General features: G+C 42.6%; 1 protein-coding gene across 4 annotated transcripts in view; it reads right to left on the reverse strand.

The window, feature by feature from the left end:
* The window catches only part of LOC125458381 (soluble guanylate cyclase 88E-like), a 135,010-nt gene that overhangs the window by 36,557 nt on the left and 71,240 nt on the right, over window positions 1-27,213 (reverse strand). For 3 of the 4 annotated variants that reach the window (XM_048543629.2, XM_048543627.2, XM_048543626.2), the window contains 2 exons: window positions 20,378-20,534; window positions 16,634-16,743 (listed from right to left, as the gene is read on the reverse strand). The exons of the other annotated variant lie outside the window; for it this stretch is intronic. In XM_048543629.2, coding sequence (XP_048399586.1) covers window positions 16,634-16,743; window positions 20,378-20,534 — 267 coding nt within the window. The remainder of the gene's footprint in view (window positions 1-16,633; window positions 16,744-20,377; window positions 20,535-27,213) is intronic. 4 annotated transcript variants of the gene reach the window in all.

Here is a 27,213-nt window from a genome sequence, read left to right on the forward strand (position 1 = left end):
CCTGATCCTAATTCCCCCCATGACAGAAACATCCTCTCAGCATCCACTCTGCCAAGTCCTTTCAGACCTTAAGTGTTTCAATAAGATCACCTCTCATTCTTCTAAACTCCAAAAGATATACATCCAATCTGTTTAACATTTCATCAGAAGACAATGCCCTTTGACCTCTGGAGAAATGGGATTAATGTAGATGAGTTGGTGCAGACTTTTCTGTGCTGTATGACTCCATGACCCAAAGAATGAGTCAAGTGAAACTTCCATAAACTGCATCTCAAGCAATTGTATATTTTATTTTCAAATAAGGTGGCCAAAATTGTATACAGTACTCTAGATGTGGACTAACTAAGAACTTATAGAGCTGCAGTAAAGCTTTCCTACTTTTTATTCCATTTCCCTTAGAATAAATGTTAACATTTACCTTCCTAGTCATTTGATGTACGTGCATACTATCTTCATGTGATTCATGAGCTAGGACACACAGATCACTGAGTACCCCAGAGTTCTGCAATCTCGCTCTATTTAAATAATATGTTGCTTTTCTGATCTCCCTATCAAAATGGACAATCTCTCACAGATACACACATCTTATTCCAACTGTTAAATTTTGCCTATTCACTTAAACTGTTCATATCCCTTTGTAAATACTCAGCCTCTTCTTGGTAAGCTTACTTTCCCATCTATTTTGATGTCATTGTCAAATTTAACAAGAAGACAATAGTAAGAGATTTGTAATGGCTGAAGACCTAGCATTCATCTATGTAGAACTCAGTCATTACATCTTTTCAACCCAAAAGAGACCCCTTTATCCTAACTCTGCTTCTTGTTCTTGGACCAGTCCCAAATCAATGATAAATATGTTACACACTATATCATACCCTTTTAACTTATGCAACAATCCATGACATGGCCCCTTAGGAAGTGTCAATTGTGAGGGGGACAGGCAGGAGATTTTGTGGCCATAGAAGAGACACCAGGATGGTGTGTTGCCTCTCGGGTGCCAGGGTCAAGGATGTCTCTGAGCAGTTGCAGAACATTCTGAAGGGGGAGGGCGAACGGCCAGAGGTCATTGTGTGCATCAGTATAAATGACATAGGTAGATAAAGGGGTGGGGTCCTGCAAAATGGGTATAGGGAGTGAGATAAGAAGTTAAAAAAACTGGACCTCAAGGGTAGAGATCTCTGGATTACTCTCAGTGCCACCCACCAGTGAGGATAGAAATAGAAAGATAGGCCAGATGAATGCAATTCTGAGGAGTTGGTGTCGGGACCAGGGTTTTCAATTCATGGATCATTGGGATCTCTTCTGGGGTAGAGGTGAGCTGTACAAAAGGGATGAGTTGTATTTGAATCAGAGGGACTTCAATGTCCTCACGGGGAGACCTGCCAGTGTTACCCGGGAGGGTTTAAACTAGTTTGGCAGGTGGGTGGGACTCTGAATAAGAGAGGGGCCATCAAGAAGTCAGGTGAAAATACGTTAGCTGTCAAGAGCAAGTTTACTAGTCAGGATAGCCAGGGACACAGTAAAGGGTGGGAAAAGACTTCTAGATTAAATTGCATTTAGTTCAACGTAGGAGGCTTGACTGGTAAGGCAGATGAGCTCAGAGCATGGATTGGCTGGAGGAACTGGGATATTATAGCCATATCAGAAACATGGCTGAGAGAATGGCAGGATTGGCAGTTCAATGTTCCAGGATACATAGAATACAGCGCAGCCCTCAATGTTGCGCTGACCTGTGAATTAATCTAAGCCCATCCCCCTACACTAGAGTTGTGAGCGCATGGAATAGTTTACCAGTGGTAGGCGTGGAAGCGGAGTCATTAGTGACATTTAAGCGACTGCTGGATATGCACATGGACAGCAGTGAATTGAAGGGAATGTAGGTTAGGTTATTTTTTTTTTGGATTAGGATTATTCCACGGCACAACATGGTGGGCCGAAGGGCCTGTAATGTGCTGTACTTTTCTATGTTCTATGTATCCCATCATCATCCATATGCTAATCCAAGGACTGTTCAAATGCCCCCAATGTGGCTGAGTTAACTACATTAGCAGGCAGGGCGTTCCACACCCTTACCACTCTCTGAGTAAAGAAACTGCCTCTGACATCTGTCTTAAATCTATCACCCCTCAATTTATAGCTACGCCCCTTGTACAATCTGACATCATCATCCTTGGAAAAAGACTCGCACTGTCCACCCTATCTAATCCTCTGATCATCGTGTATGTCTCTATTAAATCCCCTCTTAGCCTGCTTCTCTCCAATGAGAACAGACCCAAGTCACTCAGCCTTTCTTCATAGGACTTCGCTCAGACCAGGCAACATCCTGGTAAATCTCCTCTGCACCTTTTCCAATTCTTCCACTTCCTTCCTGTCATGGGGCCACCAGAACTGCACGCAATATTCCAAGTGAGGCCGCACTAGCGTTTTGTACAGTTGCAGCATGACATTATGGTTCCGGAACTCAATCCTCCTACCAATAAGCCTTCTAAACAGCACTATCAACCTTGGTGGCAACTTTAAGGGATCTATGTACATGGACACCAAGATCCCTCTGAACATCCAAAGTACCCAGAATCTTTTCATTGACCCAGTATTCTGCCTTCCTATTATTCTTCCCAAAGTGAATCACCTCACATTTATCCGCATTGAACTCCATTTGCCACCTTTCAGCCCAATTCTGCAGTTTATCCAAGTCTCCCTGCAACCGGCAACATTCTTCCACACTGTCTACCACTCTACCGACTTTAGTGTCATCTGCAAACTTACTAACCCATCCACCTATGCCTGCATCCAAGTCATTTATAAAAATGACAAACGGCAGTGGACCCAAAACAGATCCTTGAGGCACACCACTAGAACTGGACTCCGGGCTGAATATTTTCCATCAACCACCACTTCTTACAGAAAGCTAGTTTCTAATCCAAACTGCTAAATCTCCGTCAATCCCATGCCTCCGTATTTTCTCTAATAGCCTGCCATGTGGAACCTTATCAAAGGCTTTACTGAAGTCCTTGTACACCACGCCAACTGCCCTACCTTCATCCACATGCTTGGTCACCTTCTCAAAAAACTCACAGGTCTATAATTACCTAGGTCATCTTTATTGCCCTTCTTGAACAAGGGCACAACTTTTGCAATCCCCCAGTCCTCTGGTACTAAACCTGTAGACAATGAGGACTCAAAGATCAAGGCCAAAGGCTCCATTATCTCCTCCCTAGCTTCCCAGAGAATCCTCAGAAAAATCCCATCAGGCCCAGGGGTTTTATCTACCTTCACACCTTCTAGAATTGATAACACCTCCTCCTTACTAACCTCCATTCTTTCAATTCTAGTAGCCCGTAATTCAGTCTTCTCCTCTACAATATTCTCCTTTTCCTGAGTGAAAACAGATGAGAAATATTCATTTAGCACCTCTCCAATCTGCACAGGGTCCACACAAAACTTCCCACTTCTGTCTTTGACTCGCCCTATTCCTACCCTAGTCATCCTCTTATTCCTCACATACCTATAGAAAGCTTTAGGGTTCCCCTTTATTCTACCTGCTAATGTCTTCTCATGTCCCCTCCTTGCTCGTCTTAACTCTCTCTTTAAATCCTTCCCAGCTAATCTGTAACTCTCCATCGCCTCATCTGAACCATCTCGTCTTATCGTCACATAAGCCTCCCTCTTCCTCTTCACAAGAGATACAGTTTCTTTAGTAAGCCACGGTTCCCTTACCTTAACACTTTCTACCTTCCTGACAGGGACATACCTATCAAGGACATGCAATATCTGCTCCTTAAACCAGCTCCACATTTCTATGGCCCCCATCCCCTGCATTTTGTTAACCCATACTATGCCTCCTAAGTCTTGCCTAATCACACTACAATTGCCGTTTCCCCATCTGTAACTCTTGCCCTGTGGCATGTTCCTGCCCCTATCCATCACTGAACTAAATGTAACCAAATTAAGGTCACTCTCTCCAAAGTTCTCACCTACCACTAAATCAAACACCTGGCCTGGCTCATTAGCAAGTACCAGATCCAGTGTGGTCTTCCCTCTTGTCAGCCCTTTGACATACTGTGTCAGGAAACCGTCCTGCACACATTGGACAAAAACTGATCCATCCGACGTACTAGAGTTATAGCATTTCTAGTCAATGTTAGGGAAGTCAAAGTCTCCCATAATGACCACCCTGTTCCTTTCACTCCTGCCCAGAATAGTTTTGCCAATCCTCTCCTCCACATCTCTGGAACTTTGCGGAGGCCTATAAAAAACACCTAGCTGTGTGACCTCTCCTCTCCTGTTTCTGACCTCAGCCCATACCACCTCAGCAGACGAGTCCTCGTGAAAAGTGGACAGTGAGAGTCTTTTTTGAAGGATGATGTCAGTTTGTACAAGGGGCATAGCTACAAATTGAGGGGTGATAGATTTAAGACAGATGTCAGAGGCACGTTCTATACTCAGAGAGTGGCAAGGGCGTGGAATGTCCTGCCTGCCAATGTAGTTAACTCAGCCACATTAGGGCATTTAAACAGTCCTTGGATAAGCATATGAATAATGATGGGATAGTGTAGGGGGAGGGGCTTAGATTAGTTCACAGGTCGGCGCAATATCGAGGGCCAAAGGGCCTGTTCTGTGCTGTATGGTTCTATGTTCTATGTTCTTTCAGCCACCGTTATACTGTCCATGACTAACAAAGCTACACGTCCACCTCTCTTACCACCTTCTCTGATCTTAATGAAAGATCTGAACCCTGGAACCTGCAACATCCATTCCTGACCCTGCTCTATCCATGTCTCCGAAATGGCCACAACATCAAAGTCCCAGGTACCTATCCATGCTGCAAGCTCACCTACCTTATTCTGGATACTCCTGGCGTTGAAGTAGACACACTTCAAACCAGCTTGCTGTCTACCAGCACACTCCTGTGACAGTGAGATCCTGTCCTGACAGTGAGATACAGAAGCTGCAGGCATCATAGAAGTACAAGTAAGCGAGGAGGGGAGTTGACCTTTTGATGAGGGAAGACACAACCACAGTGCTTACAGAGGATATTCATAAAGAGTCGTCAAATGAGGCCATATGTTTAAAACTTAGAAACAAGAAGGGGATGGTCACTCTGTTGAGACTGTATTAGAGATCCACAAACTAGCTGGCGGGTACCAGAGGAACAGATATGTAGGGAGATTTCAGAATCTGTAGGGATGATAGAGTAGTATTGGTTGGAGATTTTAATTTCCTCTGTATTGGCTGGTTCACCCAGAGTGTAAAAAGCTTGGATGGGTGGAATTTGTCAAATGTGCCCAAAAACGTTTCCTAAATTAATATGTAGAGGGCCCTACTTGGGAGGGTGCGATATTTGCCCTCTTCTTCAGGGGAGAAGGTCAGGCAAGGACTGGAGTGTCATTTGGAGAACGCTTTGGGTTCAGTGTCTATAATTCTCTCAATTTTAACACATTTGTGGAAAAAGATAGGACAGGTCCACAGGTTAAGGCGCTGAACTGCAGCAGGGCCAATTTTGGGGCCATTAGGCAGGATCTAGCAGAGGTCGATTGGGTGAAGCAAAAGGAATGACTGGCAAATGGGAGGCTTTTAAAAGTTTCATATCAAGAGTCCAGGGACAGTATGGGATATTAAGGCACTGGTGAGGAAAAAGAAGAAAGCATACATGGGTTTAAGCTGTCTGACCCAAGTGAATCCCTAAATGACTACAAAAAGTGTAACAGCACACTCCAGACGGAAATCAGAGGAGCAAAAAGAGGGTATGAGATGGATCTGGCAAATAAGGTTAAACAAGAGGTTGTATAGCTATATTAAGAGTAAGTGGTTAGCTAAGGATAGAATAGGTCCTCTTAAAGATCAGCATGGCCATCTATGTGTGGAACCACAGGAGATGGGGCAGATGTCTAATGAATATTTCTCCTCAGTGTTTACTGAGCAGACAGTCATGGATGCTAAGGAGATAAGGGAAACATGTAGGAATGTTTTGGACAGCATACAAATTACCAGAGAGGAGGTGTTTGCAGCCTTAAAACACATTAAGGCAGATAAATCCCTTGGGCCTGATCAATTCAATTCTGGAAATTTATGGAAGACTAGGGAAGAAATTGCAGAGGCCCTTACAGAGATTTTTGCTTCATCTTTAGCCTCTGGTGAAGCTCCAGAAGACTGGAAGGTGGCTAATGTTGTTCCATTGTTTAAGAAAGGTAGCAAAGACAAGCCAGGGAACTACAGGCCAATGAGCCTGACATCAGTGATAGGCAAGTTATCGGAGAGGAAACTGAGGGACAGGATCAATCAATATTTGGATAGTTAAGATCTGATTAGGGATAGTCAGCATGGATTTGTGTGTAGGAAGACATGTCTGACAAATCTTTTAGAGTTTTTCAAAGAGGTAGCAAAGAGGATGGATGACGGTGGGGCAGTGGATGTTGTCAAGATGGACTTTAGTAAGGTCTCTGACAATGTCCAGCACAACAGGCTGGTCACAAAGTCTAGGTCAAATGAAATCTAGGGACAGCAAGCTAATTGGATTCAAAACTGACTCAATGGTAGGAAGCAGATGGTGATAGCTGAAGATTGTTTCTCAGACTGGAGACCTGTGACTGGTGGTATGCCACAGGGGTCAGTACTGGGAACTTTATTATTTACATAAATGATCTGGATGTGAATGTATAAGGCAAGATCAATAAGTTTGCAGTTTGCAAATGCAAATCAATACAGATAAGTGTGAGGTGTTGAACTTTAGAAAGTCAAATCAAGGTCTAATGCAATAAACGATAAAGTCCTGAGGAGTGTTGCAGAACAGAGATACCTAGGAGTACGATTGAAAGCGATGTCACAGATGGACAGGGTGGTGAAAAAAGCACTTAGCATGCTGCCCTTCATCAGTTGAGGCATTGAGTACAGGAGTTGGCATGTTATCTTACAGTTGTATAAGTCATTGGTGAGGCTGCACCTGAGATATTGTGTATAGTTTTGGTCACCCTGTTATTGGAAAGACGTAGTTAAACTGGAAAGTGTGCATGAGTAGTAAGTCTGAGTTATAGGGAGAGGTTGGGCAGGATAGGACTTCATTCCTTGGAAGGTAGGAGAACAAGAGGTGACCTTATTGAGATATATAAAATCATGACGGGCATAGATAGGACGAATGCATATAGTCTTTTTTCCCCGGGGTGGTGAATTGAAAACTAGAGGGCATAGGTTTAAGATGAAACAGGATCAATTTAAGAAGGACCTGAGGGGCAACTTCTTCATGCCAAGAGGGCGCATATAGAACGGGATGCCGGAGAAAGTGATTGAGGCAGGTATAATAGCAACAATTTAAAAACATTTGGATCAGTATATGGATGAGAAGGTTTAGAGCAATATGGACCAAATGCAGGCAATCAGAACTCGCTGAAAGGGCACCAAGGTCAGCTTGGACCAATCTGGGCCACAGGGGCTGTTTCCATTCTATATTACTCTATGACTGTATGACTTTGTGACTCTATAGCTTGAACATGGAGAATCACTAGAAGTTGAAGTTTTTCATCTTTCCCCCATCAGAACTGAGACTCAAGAAAGAGACTCTAGAGGGAAAAAGGACCCTATTTAATACTGAATTAGAAAAAGATGCTGATTGGTTGGGCCATCATCAGCTTGGAGATAAAGTCAAACGGTCAATCTTCATTCTCAGATCAGACAGATTCTGATTGGTTGAGGTGTTTCCATGGAAATGCAGCCGAGTTGTGGTTTCCATGATGGTGTTTCTTTGATAACTTTACTGGGTGTGTAGAAATTCCTGCCTCCAGAAAACAGGGTCCTGTATATTTATACATGCAGCTTCTGGCACACATGCATCATCCTGTGGATGGACTGATAACCTTAAAATGGTTTCTGGTATAAATCTGGGCATAATCCAGATTGTTTAATAAATTTATTTGTGTGATATATTTGTGAGTCCTAGATGCGGGAACTTCTGGGCTCTTTTATATCTGTTGGTTACCCTCTATCCACTGTGAATGGTACATCATCAAAAAACCTGCAATAAATTAGTTCAATACAATTTCCCTTTTACAAAGCCATGTTAATGGTTCCTGACCAAATAGTAGGATACACAAAAAATAAGTATAATCTCCTAAATAATGGATTCCAACACTTGCACGTGACGGATGTTAGACTAATGGATGTACTTCTTCTGAATTCCAGCCTTCCTCCCATATTGAATAATGTGCTACATTTGCTAAATTCCAATCCTCTGAGATTCTTCCTGAATTTAAAGAACTATGGGAGATTATAATGAATACATCCACACCCTCTGCAGCCTTCAAGACACAGGGATTTTGTCAACTTTAAGATCGAATCATTTTCAAAGCACCTTTTCCCTCATGACAGTGATTATTTTAAGTTTTTCTATCCTATTCAGAGCTATTTTACAAGTACGTTTGTGAAGTTTTTCAGTCTTCTGTATGGAAGATAGTGTAGGGAAATAATTCCTGAGTTTGGGGCCCAGAGAACTGAAGCACTGGTAGTGTGGTGATGAAAACTAGAGATGCTCAAGGGTCTAGAATTCTCATAGAATCCCTACGATGTGGAAGCAGGCCACTCAACACATCGAGTCCACACCAACCCTCCGAAGAGCATCCACCCAGACCCACCACCCTCCACTATCCCCATAATGCTGCTTTTCCCATGGCTAACCCACCTAACCTGGGATCTAGGTATATAGGCCCACAGTTTCCTAAAAGTGGCATGAGTGGATAAATTGGCTGAAAAGGCATCTGGGCATGCTTGCCTTCACAGGCTGGGTTATTGGGTATAAATGTTGGAAAATCATGTTAGAGCTTTATGAAACTTTAGTTGGGCCACGTTTTGAGTTTTGTGTGCTGTTCTGGTCGCCACACTATAGGAAGGATGTGGAGGCCTTGGAGAAGATGCAAAAGAGATTTACCAGGATGTTACCTGGAATGCAATGTATTAGCTATAAGGAGAGCTTGCACAAACTTGGATTGTTTTCACTTGAGCATCAGAGACTGAGGAGTGACCTGATAGAAATATGTGAAATTATAAGAGGCATGGATACAATGGATAGTTGGAGACTTCTTTTCCAACGTTGAAAAGTACTGGCAGGCATAGGTTAAGGTGAGAGAGGGAAAGTTTAAGGAGATTGCAAGGCAAGTTTTTTTACACAAGGGGTGCTACGTGCCTTGAATATGTGGCCAGGGGAGATGGTAGAAGCTGATAGGGTAGTGAAGTTTAAGAGGTATCTGGACAGACACATGAACAGCCAGGAAATAGAGGAATATGAACAATGTGCGGGCAGATGGGATTTGTTTAAACTGATATTATGGTCAGCATTGACATGGTGGGCTGAAGGCCTGCTCCTGTGCTGCACTGTTCTATGTTCTATGTAGTTAGGTAATGAGTACTCCAGACAGGTGGAAAAATCAGCGAGTGTGTCATGTTATATTTTAACATCATACTATGACAAGGAGGCCCGACAGAACACACAGATATTTGCAGAAATAGGGAATGAAAAACATGAGAAGGATTGGAGAATGAATCAAAATTGTTCATTCAAATGCCAAACCTCCAGGAAGAAATCCTCATGTCAGTCAAGAGATTTTATACTATTGTGGTTAGATGGTGGGAACCAGAACTATACATCAATATGTGAAATAACCAAGGAAGTCTTAGCAATTAAAGCCAGTAAGGAAGGGGGAGTTTGGGCTGATAGGGAGTCTGAAGTGTGTTTGTTTTATGCAGGGAAGGATGGCAGGTAAGGCATCTTGGATTAGTACAGATAATTTTGATGTTGTAGCTATTGCAGGGACTTGCTTCAGAGCAGGATAAAATTGGCAGCTTTACATTCTGGGATTTAGATGTTTCAGGTGAGATAGAGAGGAATGTAAAAGAGGTGGGGTGTTACATTACTAATAAAGGAGAATATCACAGCTGTGCTGAGGGGCCTCATCTAGTGAGGTCATTTAGGGAGAGCTCAGGAATAGGAAGGGTACAATCACTTTGATGGTATTGTACTACAGGCCTCCCAATAGCACTAGATGATACAGGAACAGAGATGTGGAGAAATTATAGAAAAACGTAAAAACAACAGGGTTGTTTTGGTGAAGGACTTTAACATCCCCAATATTGATGACTCCCTTGGTGTCAGGGGCTGGATGGTGGAAATTTGTGAGGTGCATCTAGGAGGGTTTCTTGAAGCAATATGTACATAGTCCAACTAGGGAGCCCAGTTTGCAAAAAATTAAAAATAAAAGTAAAGTGGTGCTGGAGACAAATCAAATGACTGGAATAACATAATACCATAACACCAGCCATTTGGTTTGTCTGCAGCACCACCTTATTTTCATTTTTTTTTGTAATTATCTCTCTGCCTCATTTAATCAGATTATAGGTCATCCCTCTGCTTGCTTTTCAGCTGTTGGCACTTTATTCAACTGTCTGACACTCTTGATCACCTGCAGAAACCTATTATTCGGCCAGGCGACACTCCACTCATGCCATTTGTACAATCTTTTGCTCTCTCTGCCCATTGATCTCTCTGCCTATAAATTCTGTGCCCCTGTCCTTCTCTCTCACTTCACATGACAAAGGGGCTGAATTTCAAAAGCTTGTGATTTCAAATAAGCCTGGTGTCATCTGATTTCTGACTTTGTTGATCCCAGTCCAGCATCGCACTTCCACATCATAAAGGAAAAGTTGAGTTCAGAGATGGGTATTTTGATATTCTAAGGAGTGTTAGATGTTTTGAAAAGCATTAAGGTAGTCAAATCCCCAGGACCTGATGGGATCAATCCAAGGTTTCTGAGGGAGGTGCTGGAGGAAATTATTGGGACCATGTACAAAATCTTTGTATCCTCTTTACATGTGAGGTCCCAGAAGACTGGAGAATAGCCAATATTGTTCCTTTGTTTCTGAAGGGCAAAAGGGACAATCCAAGAAATTACAGGCTAGTCAGCCTTGAATCAGTGGTAGGGAAATTGTTAGAAAAGATTCTAAGGGATAGGATTTACTCATAGTTGGAAATAAATGGGCTTACTAGTAATAGGTAGCATATTTTTATGCATGGGAGGTCTTGTCTCACAAACTTGATTGATTTACCCATAAGTGGATAAGATGGTCAAGAAGGCATATTTCCTTCATCAATTGGGGCCTAGAGTATAAAAACTGGTAAGTCATGTTGCAATTGTATAGAACTGTTTAGTCACATTTGGAGTGTGCGCCAGTTCTAGACGCCTCACCACCCAGGTTTTTGAGATGGTGTAGAAAAGGTTTACCAGGGTGTTGCCTGCTTTGGAGGCTATTAGCCATGAAGAGAGATTGGACAAACTTGGTTTTGTTTTCATTTGAACGTTGGAAACAGAGGGGTAAAATTTTGTGAGGAAATGGGTACAAATGGTGTTATGTAGTTGGGTACAGGATCTATGAATTAGAAGGTAGGGGTTAGAATGTATTGATAAAAATGATGGTGGGGAAAAGACTGCCATTCTCTCTTTAAGATCTTGTGCTTTGATTGTGCTTGGAAGTTTATAAATGTCAGTACACAGAGAGTGCCCAAATGGAAACATTTTGTATACAACAGCCAAGAAGCAATTTTCTTCCAAGACAACAAGTTTAAATTTGGCCAACTAATTTAAACAAAGCGCCTAGAAACAGAAAGCCAATTGAATTTAAAACTGATGGTGTTGACAACTTGGAACCAATCATATTATAAGAATTTGATTATGTCATTTTGGGTATACAAGACAAGGGTATTTGAAAAATTGAAAAGAGTCATCTGTTGCCTGTTTGAGTTAGCTCCATTCAGCTCTTAGAGAAAGCCCTTGTAAGTAATCAAAGGTACCATGGTATTTAAGTTCAAAGTCCTCACTGAAAAAATTAGAGATAAAACATTCCTGACAGCAGAATTAATGGATGGAAAGGTGTTTGTGAAAAGACTGGAGGTGAAGGATTATTCCAGAAGACAGTCTGTGCAGACTTGGAAAGATTAAGTTATAATTTAAATGTTTCTTATTAATTGGGTTTGCGTTAGTGGCAGTTGTCTTTATTTAACCAGATTCCAGTAGAATTCAGAGATAATGGGAACTGTAGATACTGGAGAATCCGAGATAGGTGTGGAGCTGGTTGAACATAGAAGGCCAAGCAGCATCTTAGGAGCACAAAAGCTGATGTTTCAGGCCTAAGCCCTTCATCAGAAAAGGGGGATTGGGAGAGGGCTCCGAAATAAATTGGGAGAGAGGGGGATGCGGACCAAAGATGGATAGAGGAGAGTATAGGTGGAGAGGAGAGTATAGGTGGGGAGGTAGGGAGGGGATAGGTCAGTCCGAGGAGGACAGACAGGGCAAGGGGGCGGGATGAGGTTAGTAGGTAGGAAATGGAGGTTCAGCTTGAGGTGGAAGGAGGGGATCAGTGAGAGGAAGAACAGGTTAGGGAGGTGGGGATGAGCTGTCTGGTTTTGGGATGCAGTGGGGGGAGGGGAGATTTTGAAGCTTGTGAAGTCCACAGGGTTCCCAAGCGGAATATGAGTTGCTGTTCCTGCAACCTTCGGGTAGCATCATTGTGGCACTGCAGGAGGCTCATGATGGACATGTCTAAGGAATGGGAGGGAGAGTTAAAATGGTTTGCGATTGGGAGGTGCAGGTGTTTATTGCGAACCAAGCGTAGGTGTTTTGCAAAGTGGTCCCCAAGCCTCCGCTTGGTTTCCCCAATGTAGATGCTAAGACACAACATGTACAGTGGATGCAGTATACCACATTGGTAGATGTGCAGGTGAACATCTGCTTGATGTGGAAAGTCATCTTGGTGCCTGAGATGGGGTTGAGGGAGGAGGTGTGGAGGCAAGTGTAGCACTTCCTGCTGTTGCAGGGGAAAGTGCCAGATGTGGTGGGGTTGGATGGGAGTGTGGAGCAGACAAGGGAGTCCTGGAGAGAGTAGTCTCTCCAGAAGGCAGACAAGGGTGGGGTGGAAAAATTTCTTTCGTGGTGGGGTCGGATTGTAGATGGTGGAAGTGTCGGAGGATGATGCGTTGTATCCGGAGGTTGGTGGAGTGGTATGTGAGGACTAGGGGGATTCTCTTTTGGCGGTCATTGCGGGGGTGGGGTGTGAGGGATGAGTTGTGGGAAATGTGGGAGACACGGTCGAGGGTGTTATGGACCACTGCGGGGGCGGGGGGATGTTGCGGTCTTTGAAGAACGAGGACATCTGGGATGTACGGGAGTGGAATGCCGCATCCTGGGAGCAGATTCAGCGGAGGTGAAGGAATTGGGAATAGGGGATGGAATTTTTGCAGGAAGGTGGGTAGGAGGAGGTGTATTCTAAGTAGCTGTGGGAGTCGGTGAGTTTGAAATGGACCTCAGTTTCTAGATGGTTGCCTGAGATGGAGACAGAGAGGCCCAGTAAGGTGAGGGATCTATTGGAGACGGTCCAGGTGAACCTGAGGCTGCGGTGGAAGGTGTTGGTGAAGTGGATGAACTGCTTGAGCTCCTCTTGGGAGCGTGAGGCGGCACCGATACAGCCATGGATATAATGGAGGAAGAGGTGGGGTTTAGGGCCAGTGTAGATGAGGAAGAGAGACTGTTCCACGTAACCTACAAAGAGGCAGGCATAGCTTGGGCCCATGCGGGTACCCATGGCCACCCCCTTTGTCTGCCGGAAGTGGGAGGAATCGAAAGAGAAGTTGATGAGGGTGAGGACTCACAAGCTTCAAAATCTCCCCTCCCCCCACTTAATCCCAAAACCAGCCCAGCTCGTCCCTGCCTCCCTAACCTGTTCTTCCTCTCACCGATCCCCTCCTCCCACCTCAAGCTGAACCTCCATTTCCTACCTCCTAACCTCATCCTGCCTCCTTGACCTGTCCGTCCTCCCCGGACTGACCTATCCCCTCCCTACTTCCCCACCTATACTTTCCTCGCCACCAATCTTCCCCTCTATCCACCTTCGGTCTGCCTCCCCCTGTCTCCCTATTTATTTTGGAGCCCTCTCCCCATCCCCCTTTTCTGATGAAAGGCCTAGGCCCGAAACATCAGCTTTTGACCTCTTAAGATGCTGCTTGGCCTGCTGTGTTCATCCAGCTCCACACTTTGTTATTCCAGTAGAATTCAGACCAGTTAGGAAGTAGTTAGTAATGTTAGAGAGAATTGTCAGTTGTTAGCAATTTGTTGATTGTTGGGTTCAATAAATTTTCCAGTTATTTATAAAGTGGAGATCAGGGATTTTCTTTCTTTTAACCACTTTTTGAAGATTATGAGGGGAAAGATAAGTTCTCTGGGTCTTTTGGGGGTAATTAGTTGAAGAGAGCCTCTAATTCCATCATAGCACATTGGGGCTTGTGTTTTGGTTTAACTATCAAAGGGGTTCAGCCATTTCCCTGTTGTAATGATGGATAGTTGAAATCTTTCTCCCAGGGTTGAAATATCAATTAGTTTATCAATTGGTTCCATTGCATAAAAGGGGAAAATTTTTTTAAAGGAAATGTGAGGCAGATTTTGTTTTACATAGAGTGTGGTATGTGCCTGAAATCTGTTAACAGAGGAGGTGATAGAAACAGATGTGGTAGCAACACTTAAGAGGAATCTTGACAGAGATACATGAATAGGCAGGGAATAGAAGGATATGGGCCATGTAGAGGCAAAAGATTTTTAGTTTAGAAAGGTGTCATGTAGCAGCAGAGGTTTGGTGGGCCAAAAGGCCTCTTGCTGTGCTGTACTAATCTTTGTTCAGTCAGATTGGATAATGCAGAAAAGCTTAAGACAGTGAAATATTTTGTTATCACCCAGAAAGTGTCAAAATTACTTCCATGAGCTTTTTTAGACACACTAATCACTTTTGTAATTAGGTCAGTAGATAACTTCATCTGCAGCCAAAGTTTAATATAGCGCATGCGTTGTCCATTTTTAAAAACAGACATCCTTATGGACTCTTAAAATTTGTGGATGGGGTGTGCGTACTGTTGACTAGGTCAGTATTTTCTGATCTCAGCATTTCTGACAAATAGAGAAGGGATCATTGTCCATCATGAACTTGAACATGATATTATTAAACTGAGTCACAGCAGTTGAAGATAACAAAGTGTGAAGCTGGATGAACACAGCAGGCCAAGCAGCATCTCAGGAGCACAAAATCTGATGTTTCAGGCCTAGACCCTTCATCAGAGCTATCTTGGATTCTCCAGAGTCTGCAGTTCCCATTATCCCAGCAGTTGAAGTTTACCTCCTGTGATGGTGCGAGTACCACCAACTGGATCACAGCAATTACGTATAGATTAATGCAAAGTAAACGTGCTAATAAAAATGAACTCATATTTGATTCCACAATAGAAGAATAGTAGTGAGGAAAATTAGAAAAGCATGTTTTTTTACAAAAATTTGCATGTGAAAAGAAACTGGTAAGTTCCATTCATTAATAAAGCCAGAGAAATATTAGCTTTTGTCCAACACTGGATGGACTTGTATCAATGTAAAGTCATTCCACTTGAAATTTTTAAAAAATTGAGCCACATTTGGGACAAGGCCAAATGGCATCTAGAGAAGCAAAAATAGGAGTTATCATGGAATTGTTGTAGCCTATATAAAATAAATCTACAAAATGAATAGACAGTTTATAACCATAGACTCCCTACAGTGTAGGGACAGGCCCTTTAGCCTAACAAGTCTATGCTGAACCTCAGAGCATCCCATTTAATCTAGGCATCCCTGACTACTAGGGGCAATTTAGCATCTTTGGACTGTGGGAGGAAACTGGAGCACCTGGAGAGTGCACAAGCCTATAGAGACAGTCACCTGAGGCTGCAATTGAACCTGGGTCCCTGGTGCTGTGAGGCAGCAGTGCTGACCACTGAGCCACCATGCTACCCCCAATCTGCTGAGTTAATTGCTGAAGTGCTTACTCAGTTAAGAATTGTGACTTGTGAAAGACAGAAGCAGATCCAGTTCAGATGAATAGATCCACATTGGAAGAAGCACTGTTCAACAGCTTTAAAATAGTCAAAGTAGCTGGCGAAAGCCCTGAATTTTTCCTTGGTGCTCAATGAGAAAAGTCAATGAGTTAGCCTGTGTATAGTTTCTGTGCAGAAAGTCACCAAAATGTAATGCTGGTGACCTTGTCAATTAAAGAAATTTTAAGGTGAAGAATAGGAGTGACATTTCACTAGAGTTGGTTGTCTCTAAAGGGCGTTCTGGGAAAATAGGTTGAATCTTTCTTTTTGCTGTTTGATACCTTTCAAAATTGTCATAATATATGTAGTTTTGACCTTTTTTCTTTGTGTGATAAACTTATGCTATTTTGTTAAAAGTATGGTAGCAGCCTCTTGTGAATACATTCAATGACTGACTACCATAGTAATTAAATAGACAAAATAAAACTTCGAGCATATCAAGCCAGATTTCACATTGAGACCTGGCTTGTTCAGTATTACCGTTAGCTGTGATCATCACAACAAGCACAAGGAGACGTAAGTATTCAAAAATAGAACAGTGCAGTATTCACTTGTAGACACAGCAGTTCAGGAAAGATGTACATGTCTGGGACAAGGGGCAGTGCAGATTAACCAAAGTAATACCAAGTTGAAAGGGCTACATTGCAAGAACAGGCTGCTCATTGTATTTCCTTGAAGAAAGAAGATGGTGAACTGTTCGAGTTGTTGAAGACTTACCTTGCCGTTACTCTCCATGGCTGATGCTGAGTGGACAGTGTCTCCATACAGTCCAAAACGTGGCATCCTGTGACCCACCACCCCTGCCACTACCATCCCAGAGTGGACACCTGATCAAGGAGACAAACAGGAAATGAGACTGGGAACCCGGTGGGACTCCAAGAAATCATTCCCAACATTCCCACTCTCTAATCATTTCAACTCTCATCAAACATCTCCAATGCCATCTATCATCTCCACTTCTACCTATAATTCCCAACATTTCCCCCTTCCACAAACATTCTCACTCCCACCAAACATTCCCATTCCCACCAATCATTTCCAACAATCCAACTCCCACTGAACACACCCAATACCATTTATTATTTGCACACTCACCTACCATTCCTAACATTTCCATTTCCACTCCCACCTATCATTCCCAGCATTCCCCACACTGGTCAAGAATTCCCACTCCCATCAAACATTCAATATGACCGGGCAGGGGAGTGCAGAAGAGCTGATGTCAGTGGATGCTGCAAAAGCATCCAACAGAGGGAGCTGCTGAGAAGCGACAGAGGAGGACTCTGGGTAGAATTGGCTCAATAACCACCCATTGCCCGGAGTGAATAAAAGGGATTCAAGCTATCATGGAGTGGCCAGACAGATCCAAAGTATTTATTCAATTGGTCTTCCATCTCTCTCTTCTCCACTATGAATTCACTTGATTCTAACTGTAAGGGACCAAAATTTTTCTTCACCAGTCTTGTTCTCTTCACATATCTATAGAAGATTTTGTAGTCAGTTTGTACATTTTCCGCAAGCTTACTCTCGTATTTATTTTCCCCTTCTGACTCAACCCTTTGTCCTCCTCTGCTAAATTTTAAACTTCTCCCAGTCCTCAGGTTGGCTGCGTTTTTTCTGGCCAACTTATATGCCTCCTCTTTAGCTTTATTACTATCCTTGGTTTCCTTTGTTAGTCATGCTTAAGCCACCTTCCCTGTTTTACACTTGCCCCATGCAGGGATGTACAATTGTTTAAGTTCATCCATGCATTCTTTAAATGTCTACTAATGCCTATCCATCATTAACCCCTTAAGTATCCTTGGCTGGCTTATTCTATCCAATACATGCCTCATACCAAAGCTTTCTTTAAATTCAGGACCCTAGTCTCAGATTAACTGTGTCACTCTTCACCTGAATGAAGAATTCTACCATAATGTGATCATGCTTTTCCCCATAAGATTTTGCACCACAAGATTGTGCAAAAAGAGAGGATTATTTAGCAATGATAACAAAGTGTGGAGCTGGATGAACACAGCAGACCAAGCAGCATCTCAGGAGCACAAAAGCTGACATTTCGGGCCTAGACCCTTCATCAGAGAGCAATTTAGCAATGGATTAGCAGAGGATTATTTAGCAATGTTCAGTGTGGTTGGTTCCTCGACATATTGGTCAAGGAAACCATGCTTCATACGTTCCAGGAAATCCTCCATTGCATTACTACCACTTTGGTCAGTCCAATCAATATGCAGATTGAGGTCAATCATAATAACTGCTGTACCTTGATTACATGCATCTCTAATAATCTAATTGATGCCATCCCCAAACTCACAATAACTATTTGGTGGTCTGTACATAACATTCCCTAACAATTTTCTCCCCTTGGTGTTCCTCAGCCCTGCCCATACAGATTCCACATCATTTAGGCTAATATCCTTCTTTACTATTGTATTAATCTGCTCCTTAACCAGCAATGCTACCCTACCTCCCTTGCTTGTCCATCCATCTTTCCATCTATATTTCCTGAAAATTGGATATCCCCGGATGTTGACTTCCCATCCTTTGTCACCCTGAAGCCAGGTCCCCATGATCCAAATTGCATCACATCCATTAATAACGGTCTGCGCAGTTAATTCATCCCCCTTATTATAAATGACGCATTGAGACACATAGCTTTCAGACTCTTTTTTTTTTACATTTTGGAATAATTGTGAAATGTGGCTTTTGTTGATTTTTGTCTTTGCTTTCTCTACCTTCCACCTTCACTTTTATCTCCTTACTGCCTTTTGTTTCTGTCCCCACTTTACTTCCCTCTGACATCCTGAATTGGTTCCCATCCCCAACAGAAGATATGAAGAAAGATTGGATTGACTGGGCTCATACTCACTGGAATTTAGAACAGTGAGGTGGCATCTCATAGAAATGTATGAGATCCTGATGGGATTTGACAGGCTGGATGGGGGAAGTGTTGGGAAAGTCCAGATCTAGGGGTCACAGTCTAAGAATAATGGGTGAGACATTCAGGACTGAGATGACAAAGAATTTCTTTACTCACAGCACTGTGAACCTTCATCATAGAATCTCTACGGTGTGGAATCAGGCCCTTCGACGCAACAAGTCCACACCCACTCTAAGCATCTCATCCAGACCACCGAATCTACACATCCTTGAACACTACGGACACTTTAGCAGGGCCAATTCATCTAGCCTGCACATCTTTGGCCTGTGGGAGGAAACTGGAGCACCTGGAAGAAACCCAAGCAGACACTGGGAGAATGTGTAGGCTCCAGACAGACAGTCACCCAAGGGTGGAATCAAACCCAGGTCCCTGATGCTGTGAGATAGCAGGGCTAATCACTGAGCCACCATGCTGCCCTAAACCTGCAGAACCACAGAGTTGTTGAGGCCAGTTCTCTAGATATACATAAGAGAGAGCTGGATATGGCCCTTGCGGCCAAAGGGATCAAGGAGTAGAGAGAGAAGTGGATGCTAAAATTGCATGATCAGCCACGATCATATTGAATAGTGGTGCAGGCTCAAAGGGCCAAATGGCCTACTCCTGCACTGCCATTCTCTACCACCTCATGTCCACACTCCCACCTATTATCGACACTTCTCCAAATCATTTCCAACATTGCATTCCCGTCGAACATTCCAGCTCTCACCTAACATTCCAGGGCAGCACGGTGGCTCAGTGGTTAGCACCGCTGCATCACAGTGCCAGGGACTTGGATTTGATTCCATCCTTGAGCGACTGCCTGTGTGGAGTTTTCACATTCTCCCCATGTCTGCGTGGGTTTCCCCTGGGTGCTCTGGTTTCCTCCCACAGTCCAAACATGTGCAGGTTAGGTGGATTGGCCATTGCTAAAGTTGCCTGTAGTGCCTGTATTGTTAGGCTAGGTGGATTATAGGGGGATGGTGTGGGTAGGATGCTCTGAGTGTCAGTGTGGACTTGTTGGGCCGAAAAGCCTGTTTTCATGCTGTAGCAATTCTATTATAAAAAATTCTCAAAATTCCCCACTTCCACCAAGAATTCCTACTTCCATCAAAATTCCCAATCCCACCAAAACATCCTGTATACCACCTTACCCACATTTCCATGTATTGACTGTACCCTCACATTATCTGCTCTTCTACCTATCATTCTCAATACTTCCAGTCCCTCAAAATATTTCCAATCCTGCCAATAACACCCAATATTCTGACTCCCACCAATCATCCCCATGACCAAAAACATTTCCACTCCCACCTATCATTCCCAATATTCTCCATGCCCACTAATCATTCCCACACCCTTCAGACATTCCATATTCACATTAAACATTCTCATCCCCACCAATCATTCCAAACATTCTCAGTAACCATTCCTCACATTCTCATCAATTCCTCCTAAATTTCCATGATAATTTCCAATGCTCCACTCCCACTAATCAGTACTTCCTAATTCACAGCAATCCTATTCCCCTGCAGTGGCAGACTCACCAACACGGATTTGAATATTATTCCCAGTGGATGGATCTTTGAGGTGATCTATTGACCGAACCATGTCTAGAGCCATGTCACAGATGTTGTGGGCATGATATTTGGTTTTTTCTGGGACTCCTGCAACTACCATGTATGCATCGCCAATCGTCTCCACCTGTACACATTGGATGAGAAACATATTCTGAGCTTGAGTCTCTGAGCATGACCCATTACACCCTATCCACTATGTATCATCTGTTAGCACAGGATATGTCAGGGTATGTTAGCACAAGCTATGGAACTGTATAAAACTTTTGTTAGACCACAGCCGGAAAGATGTTATAGGATTCCAGAGGAAATTTATGTGGATGTTGCAGGAACAGGAGCATGTTTGTGACAAGAAAGAATGGGAAAGACTGAGCTAATTTTCTTCAGAACACAGGAAGCTAAGGGGAGATTTAATTGCAGAGTATAAAATTATGAGAGGTCTGAATACAGTGAAAAGAAAGAAAATATTTTACTTGGCTGATTAGCCATAACAAGGGGCCCAAGAGACGGAGGTTTTAGAGAACAGTACAGCACAGAACAGGCCCTTCAGCCCACAATGTTGTGCCGACCATTGATCATCATGTATGCACCCTCAAATTTCTGTGACCATATACATGTCCAGCAGTCTCTTAAATGACCCCAATGACCTTGCTTCCATTGTTTTGGAGGAATTTGAGGAGAAATGTTGTCAGCAGAGAGTGCTAGATGTCTAAAATTGACTACCTGAAAGCAACATAGAAACAATTCTCCACAATCATTAAAACATCTTGGAAATACATTTAAAATGCTGGAATCTACGTGGCTACAGACCAAGAGCTGGACTTTTGACTGAATGGTTGCTTGTTGACCGGTGCATACAATGGTCTGAACAGCCTCTTGAGTGCTGTAAATTTCTATGATTCTCAAATCAAATAAACCATACCCGGTCAGGTGAGATTCAAGTTTATCCTATTGCTTGGTGTCTGACCAGTGCCACAATACTGACCAAAACCAGACACAGCCCTTTGTGAGTTGGGAGGCTCTGCCAGTATCAGAGCCCCACCCACTCCAATTGTTCCCATTGTCCCTCCCCCCTCACATTGACTTCCCTCCCCCCAACAAACTGATACCCCTCACACTGACACCGCGCACACCAACATCCCCACACTGGCCTTTCCCCTCACATTGACACACCTCCACACTGACACTTGCCAATTACTTACACTGATGCCCCAATCACATACTGACTGGCACTCTTCACATTGGTTCTCCTTACACCGACACTGCCCGACACTAACATCTGCCAAACAATCAGACAGACACTCCAATCACACACCAATGTCCCCCTTCACATTGACTTCTATTAGAGCTGCCCATGTTTGATGTAAACAAAAATGTGTCTGAAAATAGTTTTCAGCTGACTTAAAATGGCTGAGGAAGATTTTTAGCTGAAATGGCAGGTTGCACAGTATGCTATTTCAAGTCAGGCTGTTAGGTAGAGTAATTAGATGCCTTCATAGTCTAAATCCAAGGTAACTGAATAAAGATAACACACAAAAAATCCTATGAAATGTATGCAGTTGGCTCTGTTACATAGAAATAAAGTGCACCTGCTGCTCATATGGAGATAAGTTTGATGAGGAGCATCTTGAGAAATGCTGTAAGAAGCCCCACTTAGCAAGTTCAAAGTCTGGTATTGGTCATGGGATGAAGGGAAGGATCTAATTTACATCAGTTAAGACCCCCAGGTAATTGTAGTCACAGATGATATTTATAAACTGGAGCTTTAAGCAATGGTTGTAGATTCCCATATAGATATTTAGTCTAAGGCTGATAGGAGTCCCATTGCTTGTGGCAGGGGCATACTGAGTAACTACCATACTAGCTGCAACTTGGAATGCAATGAAAAAGATGTATTGTGAAGGCTGAAGATAAGTGATAAGGACTTCTGGTAAACTTTGAGATCATGGGAAGAACTGGAGCTATTTGTCAACTGATCAAGCAGTCACATGATTAAGCTAGTTGATTACATAGACATCCAAACATGTTGAGGAGGCAATGGCCTAGTGGTACAATCACTGGACTGTTAATTCAGACACTCAGAAAAGATTCTGAGGACCTGGGTTCAAATCCTGCCATGATGGAAATGAATTCAATAAAATATCTGGAATTATGAATCAAGTGATGACAATGAACCCATTGTTGATTTAGGGAAGGAAACTGCCATTCTTACCTGATCTTTGGGCAATAAATACTGGCCTAGCCAGCAGTGGCCTCAACCCATGCTTGAATAAAACAAGTTAATAATATGATTGACTTGTAGTAGCCAAAACCAGGATAAAAGCAAATGAATATCCATGTTTCCCTTTGTTCAGTGAAGAAGCTTCTGGATCCCCAGAGGTATAAAATAATAAAAACCTTTTAACAATGATGAGTGTTGAAACATTCATTTGATCATTCTGCTCCAATTCTGACACCTAGCAATCTCGCGGTCTGTCCCTCTCCCTCACACTGTCATCTTTCTCACTAATACTCACAGTCACGCTCTCCAGTGATCATCCTCACACTGACCTATCCAACAATGAAAACCACACACACCAACACTGACCCTCCAACAGTTGGGAAAATGCTAGAGTCCATTTGCCAATTTTTTGACAAATTTGTGCAACTTCTTTGAAGATTGGCAGGTGATAAAGATTTGGATTTTCAGAAAGAACATGTTTAAAAAACAGCAAAGTCTTGTTACATCTGTATATAGTATTGATGAGGCCACAACTGATGGACTGCAAATAATTTTGACCTTCTTTCAGGAAAAAAATACCATCATTGGAAGTTGCTCAAAAACAATTCACTAGGCTGATCTCTGGAATGACTTATCCAATAGTTAAAAAGGTTAGACCTTTTTCATGAAAGTTTAGAAGAATGAAAGGTAATCTTATTGAACATACAGGATTCTGAGGGGACTTTACTGGGTAGATGTTGAGAAGATCTTTACAGTATTGCAGAAATATTGAGCTAATGGATGTGCTTACAGAAGAAGGGGATAGTTGTTTAAAACTGTGATGCAAAGGTGTTTCTTTGATCAGATGATAGTGAATGTCTGGAATTCTCTAACCTAGACGTTTGCAGAGATAGATACTTTCAGCCATCTAAAGAGGAGTTGAGAGCTTTGAGGAGCTGAAAGAAGAGCAGAGGCCTCAGGCAGTTTCAGCAATGACCTTGTTGAATGCCAGGGCAGGTTTGAGGAGCTGAATGGCATATTCATAGAGTCATAGAAATGTTCAGCAAAGAACAGACCCTTTGGTCCAACTTGTCCATGCCAACCATATCTCTTAAATTAATCTAGTCCATTTGCCAGCATTTAGCCCATATCCCTCTAAACCCTTTGTATTCATATACCCACCCAAATGCCTTTTAAATGTTGTAATTGTACCAGATTCCACCACTTCCTCTGGCAGTTCAATCCTGATGCTATTTCTCATGTGCTGACCCTCTGATTGCAGTGCCCTTTTCAGTACTATATTACTGCATCATTCATGACTTTAGTAAGGTCTCTGGGGTTTGGATTGAACCTGAAACCTTGTTTCAGTTTTTCTTTGGCCACAGAAGTAGTGCAAGAGACTACAGAACAGCCAATGTGGTACTGTTATTCAGAAGGAAGCAAGAAATAAATCAGGAAACTTCAGGCCAGTCAGTCTAACCTCAATGGTAAGGAAACTATTGGAAACAACTCTGAGAAATAGAATTAATCTGCATTTGAAGAGACAGGAATTAATCAGGAACAGTCAGCATAATTTTGTTACTGGGGGGATTAAGTCTGGTGAGCTTGAATGAATTTTTCAAAAAGGTGACCACATGTAGAAGGGCTGTTTTCCTCAACACAGAAGACTGAAAGGAGACATGATTGAGATTTATAAAATTGAGCAGCATATATATATATATATATATATATATATATACAAACAAGAAAAAAACACTTTGATGGAGAGAATAATGACCAGGCCCTTAGATGTGAGGTAAGGACAGAAGGCTTAGAGGAGATGTGAAGAAAAACATTTCCCTCCAGAAGCTGGTGAGAATCTGGAACTCACTGCCTATAAGGGTGGTGGGTAGAAACCCTCAGAACATTTAAGAAGTGTTAATATGTAGCCTTGCAATGCCAAGGCATACAAGACTATTAGGCCAAGTGCTGAAAAATGGATTTAGAATGGTTAGGTGGTTGTTTTTGACTGGCATGTATGCGGTGGACTGAAGGACCTTGTTTCTGTTTTGTAGACCTCAATGATGCTATGTCTAGAAACGTGGAGGTGAAGGTGCTATCCACTGAGAGAGAGCTGACACCATCCAATAAATGCAAGACTGAGGTAATGATGATGCTTTCATTAATACAGAGCAGAATTTATTCCCAGTTTGAGGTGGTGAGGGTTTACAAAAAGGGACTCATTTAAGGTTCCACCTAAACTGGAGGATCACCAATATACTTGTGGAGAGGCTTGCTAATGCTACTCAGGATGGTTTAAACTGGTGTGGTAGAGAGGTGACAAACAAAGCAGTAGCTCAGCATGCTTGAGGAGAAGGTAGAGGTTAATCAAGTAAGAGTAATAGGAAAAACAGGCAAGACTGGGGTAAAGAACATGATGTGACTGGCATATGAAGTATATTTATTTTAATGCAGGAGTATAGCAGATAAGGCAGATGAGCTCAGAGGCTGGATTAGTATGTGTGGTATGATCTGGTAGCCATTACAGAACCGAGGTTAAGAAAAGGGCAGGACTGGCAGCTCTATGTTCCAGCATTTAGGTGTTTTAGGCGCGATAGAAAGAGATATAAAAGTCATCGGGGAGATGCATAACTGACTAAGGAGAAAGTCACAGCTGCAAAGAAATGACATCATGGAGGGGTTGGTTGGAATTTAGGAATAAGAAAGGGGAAATTGTAATGATGGAGTGACACTATAGGCCTCCCAAAAGCTAATGTGATATGTAGGAAGATCATGGAAAGATGTAAAACAATAGGTTTTTTGGGGTTTGTTGTATTGACTAGGACTTCCTTACTGCAAGGGGCTTAGATGAGGCAGAATTTTTTAGGTGCATCCAGGAAGGTTCTTTGAAACAATATGGAAATAATCCAACTGGGAAGAGACTGAAGTAGATATTGTATTCAGGAATGAACCTGGTTAGGTGATTGAAATTATAGTGAAGGACCATTTTGGGAATTGTGGTCATAATTCCTAAGTTTTAAGATAGTTATGGATAAGGATAAGACTGGTCCTTGAGTGAAGGTGTTAAATTGGGTGAAGGAAAATTATAAGAGTATTAGGCAGGAACCTAGAGAAATTAGATTGGAGGTGGCTGTTTGAGGGTATACCCAAATTTGACAGACAGGAATCTTTTAAAGGCCTATAGATCAGAATTCCAGACCATCATGTTCATATATGAAAGATTAGGATGGCAAGATTTGGGAATGCTAGATGACAAGAGATATTAAAAGTTTAATTGAAAAAAAAAGGAAGTTTCAGTAAGGTTTAGGAAACTGGAGTTAGATGAGGCTTTGAAGAATATAAAAAACTTCACCCATAAGGATGGGTAAAAGGCGCCATGGAATGAACTTGACAATTAGAATTCTGGAGAATCCCAAAGCAATGTATTAGGAACAAGAAAGTAGCTATGGAAAAGTTAAGTCCACTCAAGGACAAAGGAGAGAATTTGTGAGTGGAGCCAGAGGAAGTGGATGAGATCCATTGTGGATGCTTTACAACAGTTTTCACCATGGAGAAGGATGTGGCTAGGGGTAAGATTGGGGAGGGGTATGTAGATATTCTAGGACATGTTGATATAGAAGTAGATGTACAGCATCTTAAAAAGTATCCCTGAAGGAATATATCCCAGGATACTGAAAGAGGCAAGGGAGGAGATTGCTGGGGCTTGGTAGAGATCTTTGAATCCTCTTCAGCTACAGGTGAGGTCCCAGAAAACTGGAAAATAGCCAGTTACTCCTTTGGTTAAGAACGGCAAAAGGCTAATCCAGGAAATTGTAGATTGGTGAGCCTTACAACAGTGACAGGGAAGTTATTGGCAAACCTTCTCAGGGATATGATTTACTCACATTTTGAAAAGATTAGATTAGATTCCCTACGGTGTGGAAACAGGCCCTTTGGCCCAACAAGTCCACACTGCCGCTTGAAGCATCCCACCTAGAACTATCCCCCTATAACCCACACACCCCTGAACAGTACGGGCAATTTAGCATGGCCAATCCACCTAACCTGTACATCTTTGGACTGAATGGAATGAAAAGAATGGAAAAATTATCACCATGGCTTTATGCAGGGAGGTCTTCTCAAATTTGCTTGAGTTTTGTTTTAAGGAAGTGTCAAAGAGGATTGTGGTCAGGGGAGTGGTTGGTGGCTACATGGAGTTTGCTAAAGCATTTAACAAAGTACCGCACGGTAGACTGGTCCAAAAGATTCCATTTCTTGGAATCCATGGTGAATTTGTAAGTCAGATGCAAAACTGGCTCAGTCACAGAAAATGAGAGAGTAGTTGTGGAAGGGTGCTTTTCTGATGGTGGTTTGTGACCTGTAATGTTCCACAAGGACTGGTATTGGGGCTTCTGTTGTTTGTAATATACATAAATGGTTTGGATAAAAATGTAGGTGGTTTGATTAGATTAGTAAGTTTCCTGACAACATGAAAATTGGTAGAATCGTGCATAGTGAGAGACGTTGTCAAAGGAAACAGCAGGATAGATCAATTGGAGAGTTGGGTGGAGAAATGGCAGGTGGAATTTAGTCTGGACAAGTGTGAGATGCTTTATTTTGTGAAGTC

This window comes from Stegostoma tigrinum, chromosome 13 (genome assembly GCF_030684315.1).
Source record: "Stegostoma tigrinum isolate sSteTig4 chromosome 13, sSteTig4.hap1, whole genome shotgun sequence".
Classification (NCBI taxonomy): Eukaryota; Metazoa; Chordata; class Chondrichthyes; order Orectolobiformes; family Stegostomatidae; genus Stegostoma; species Stegostoma tigrinum.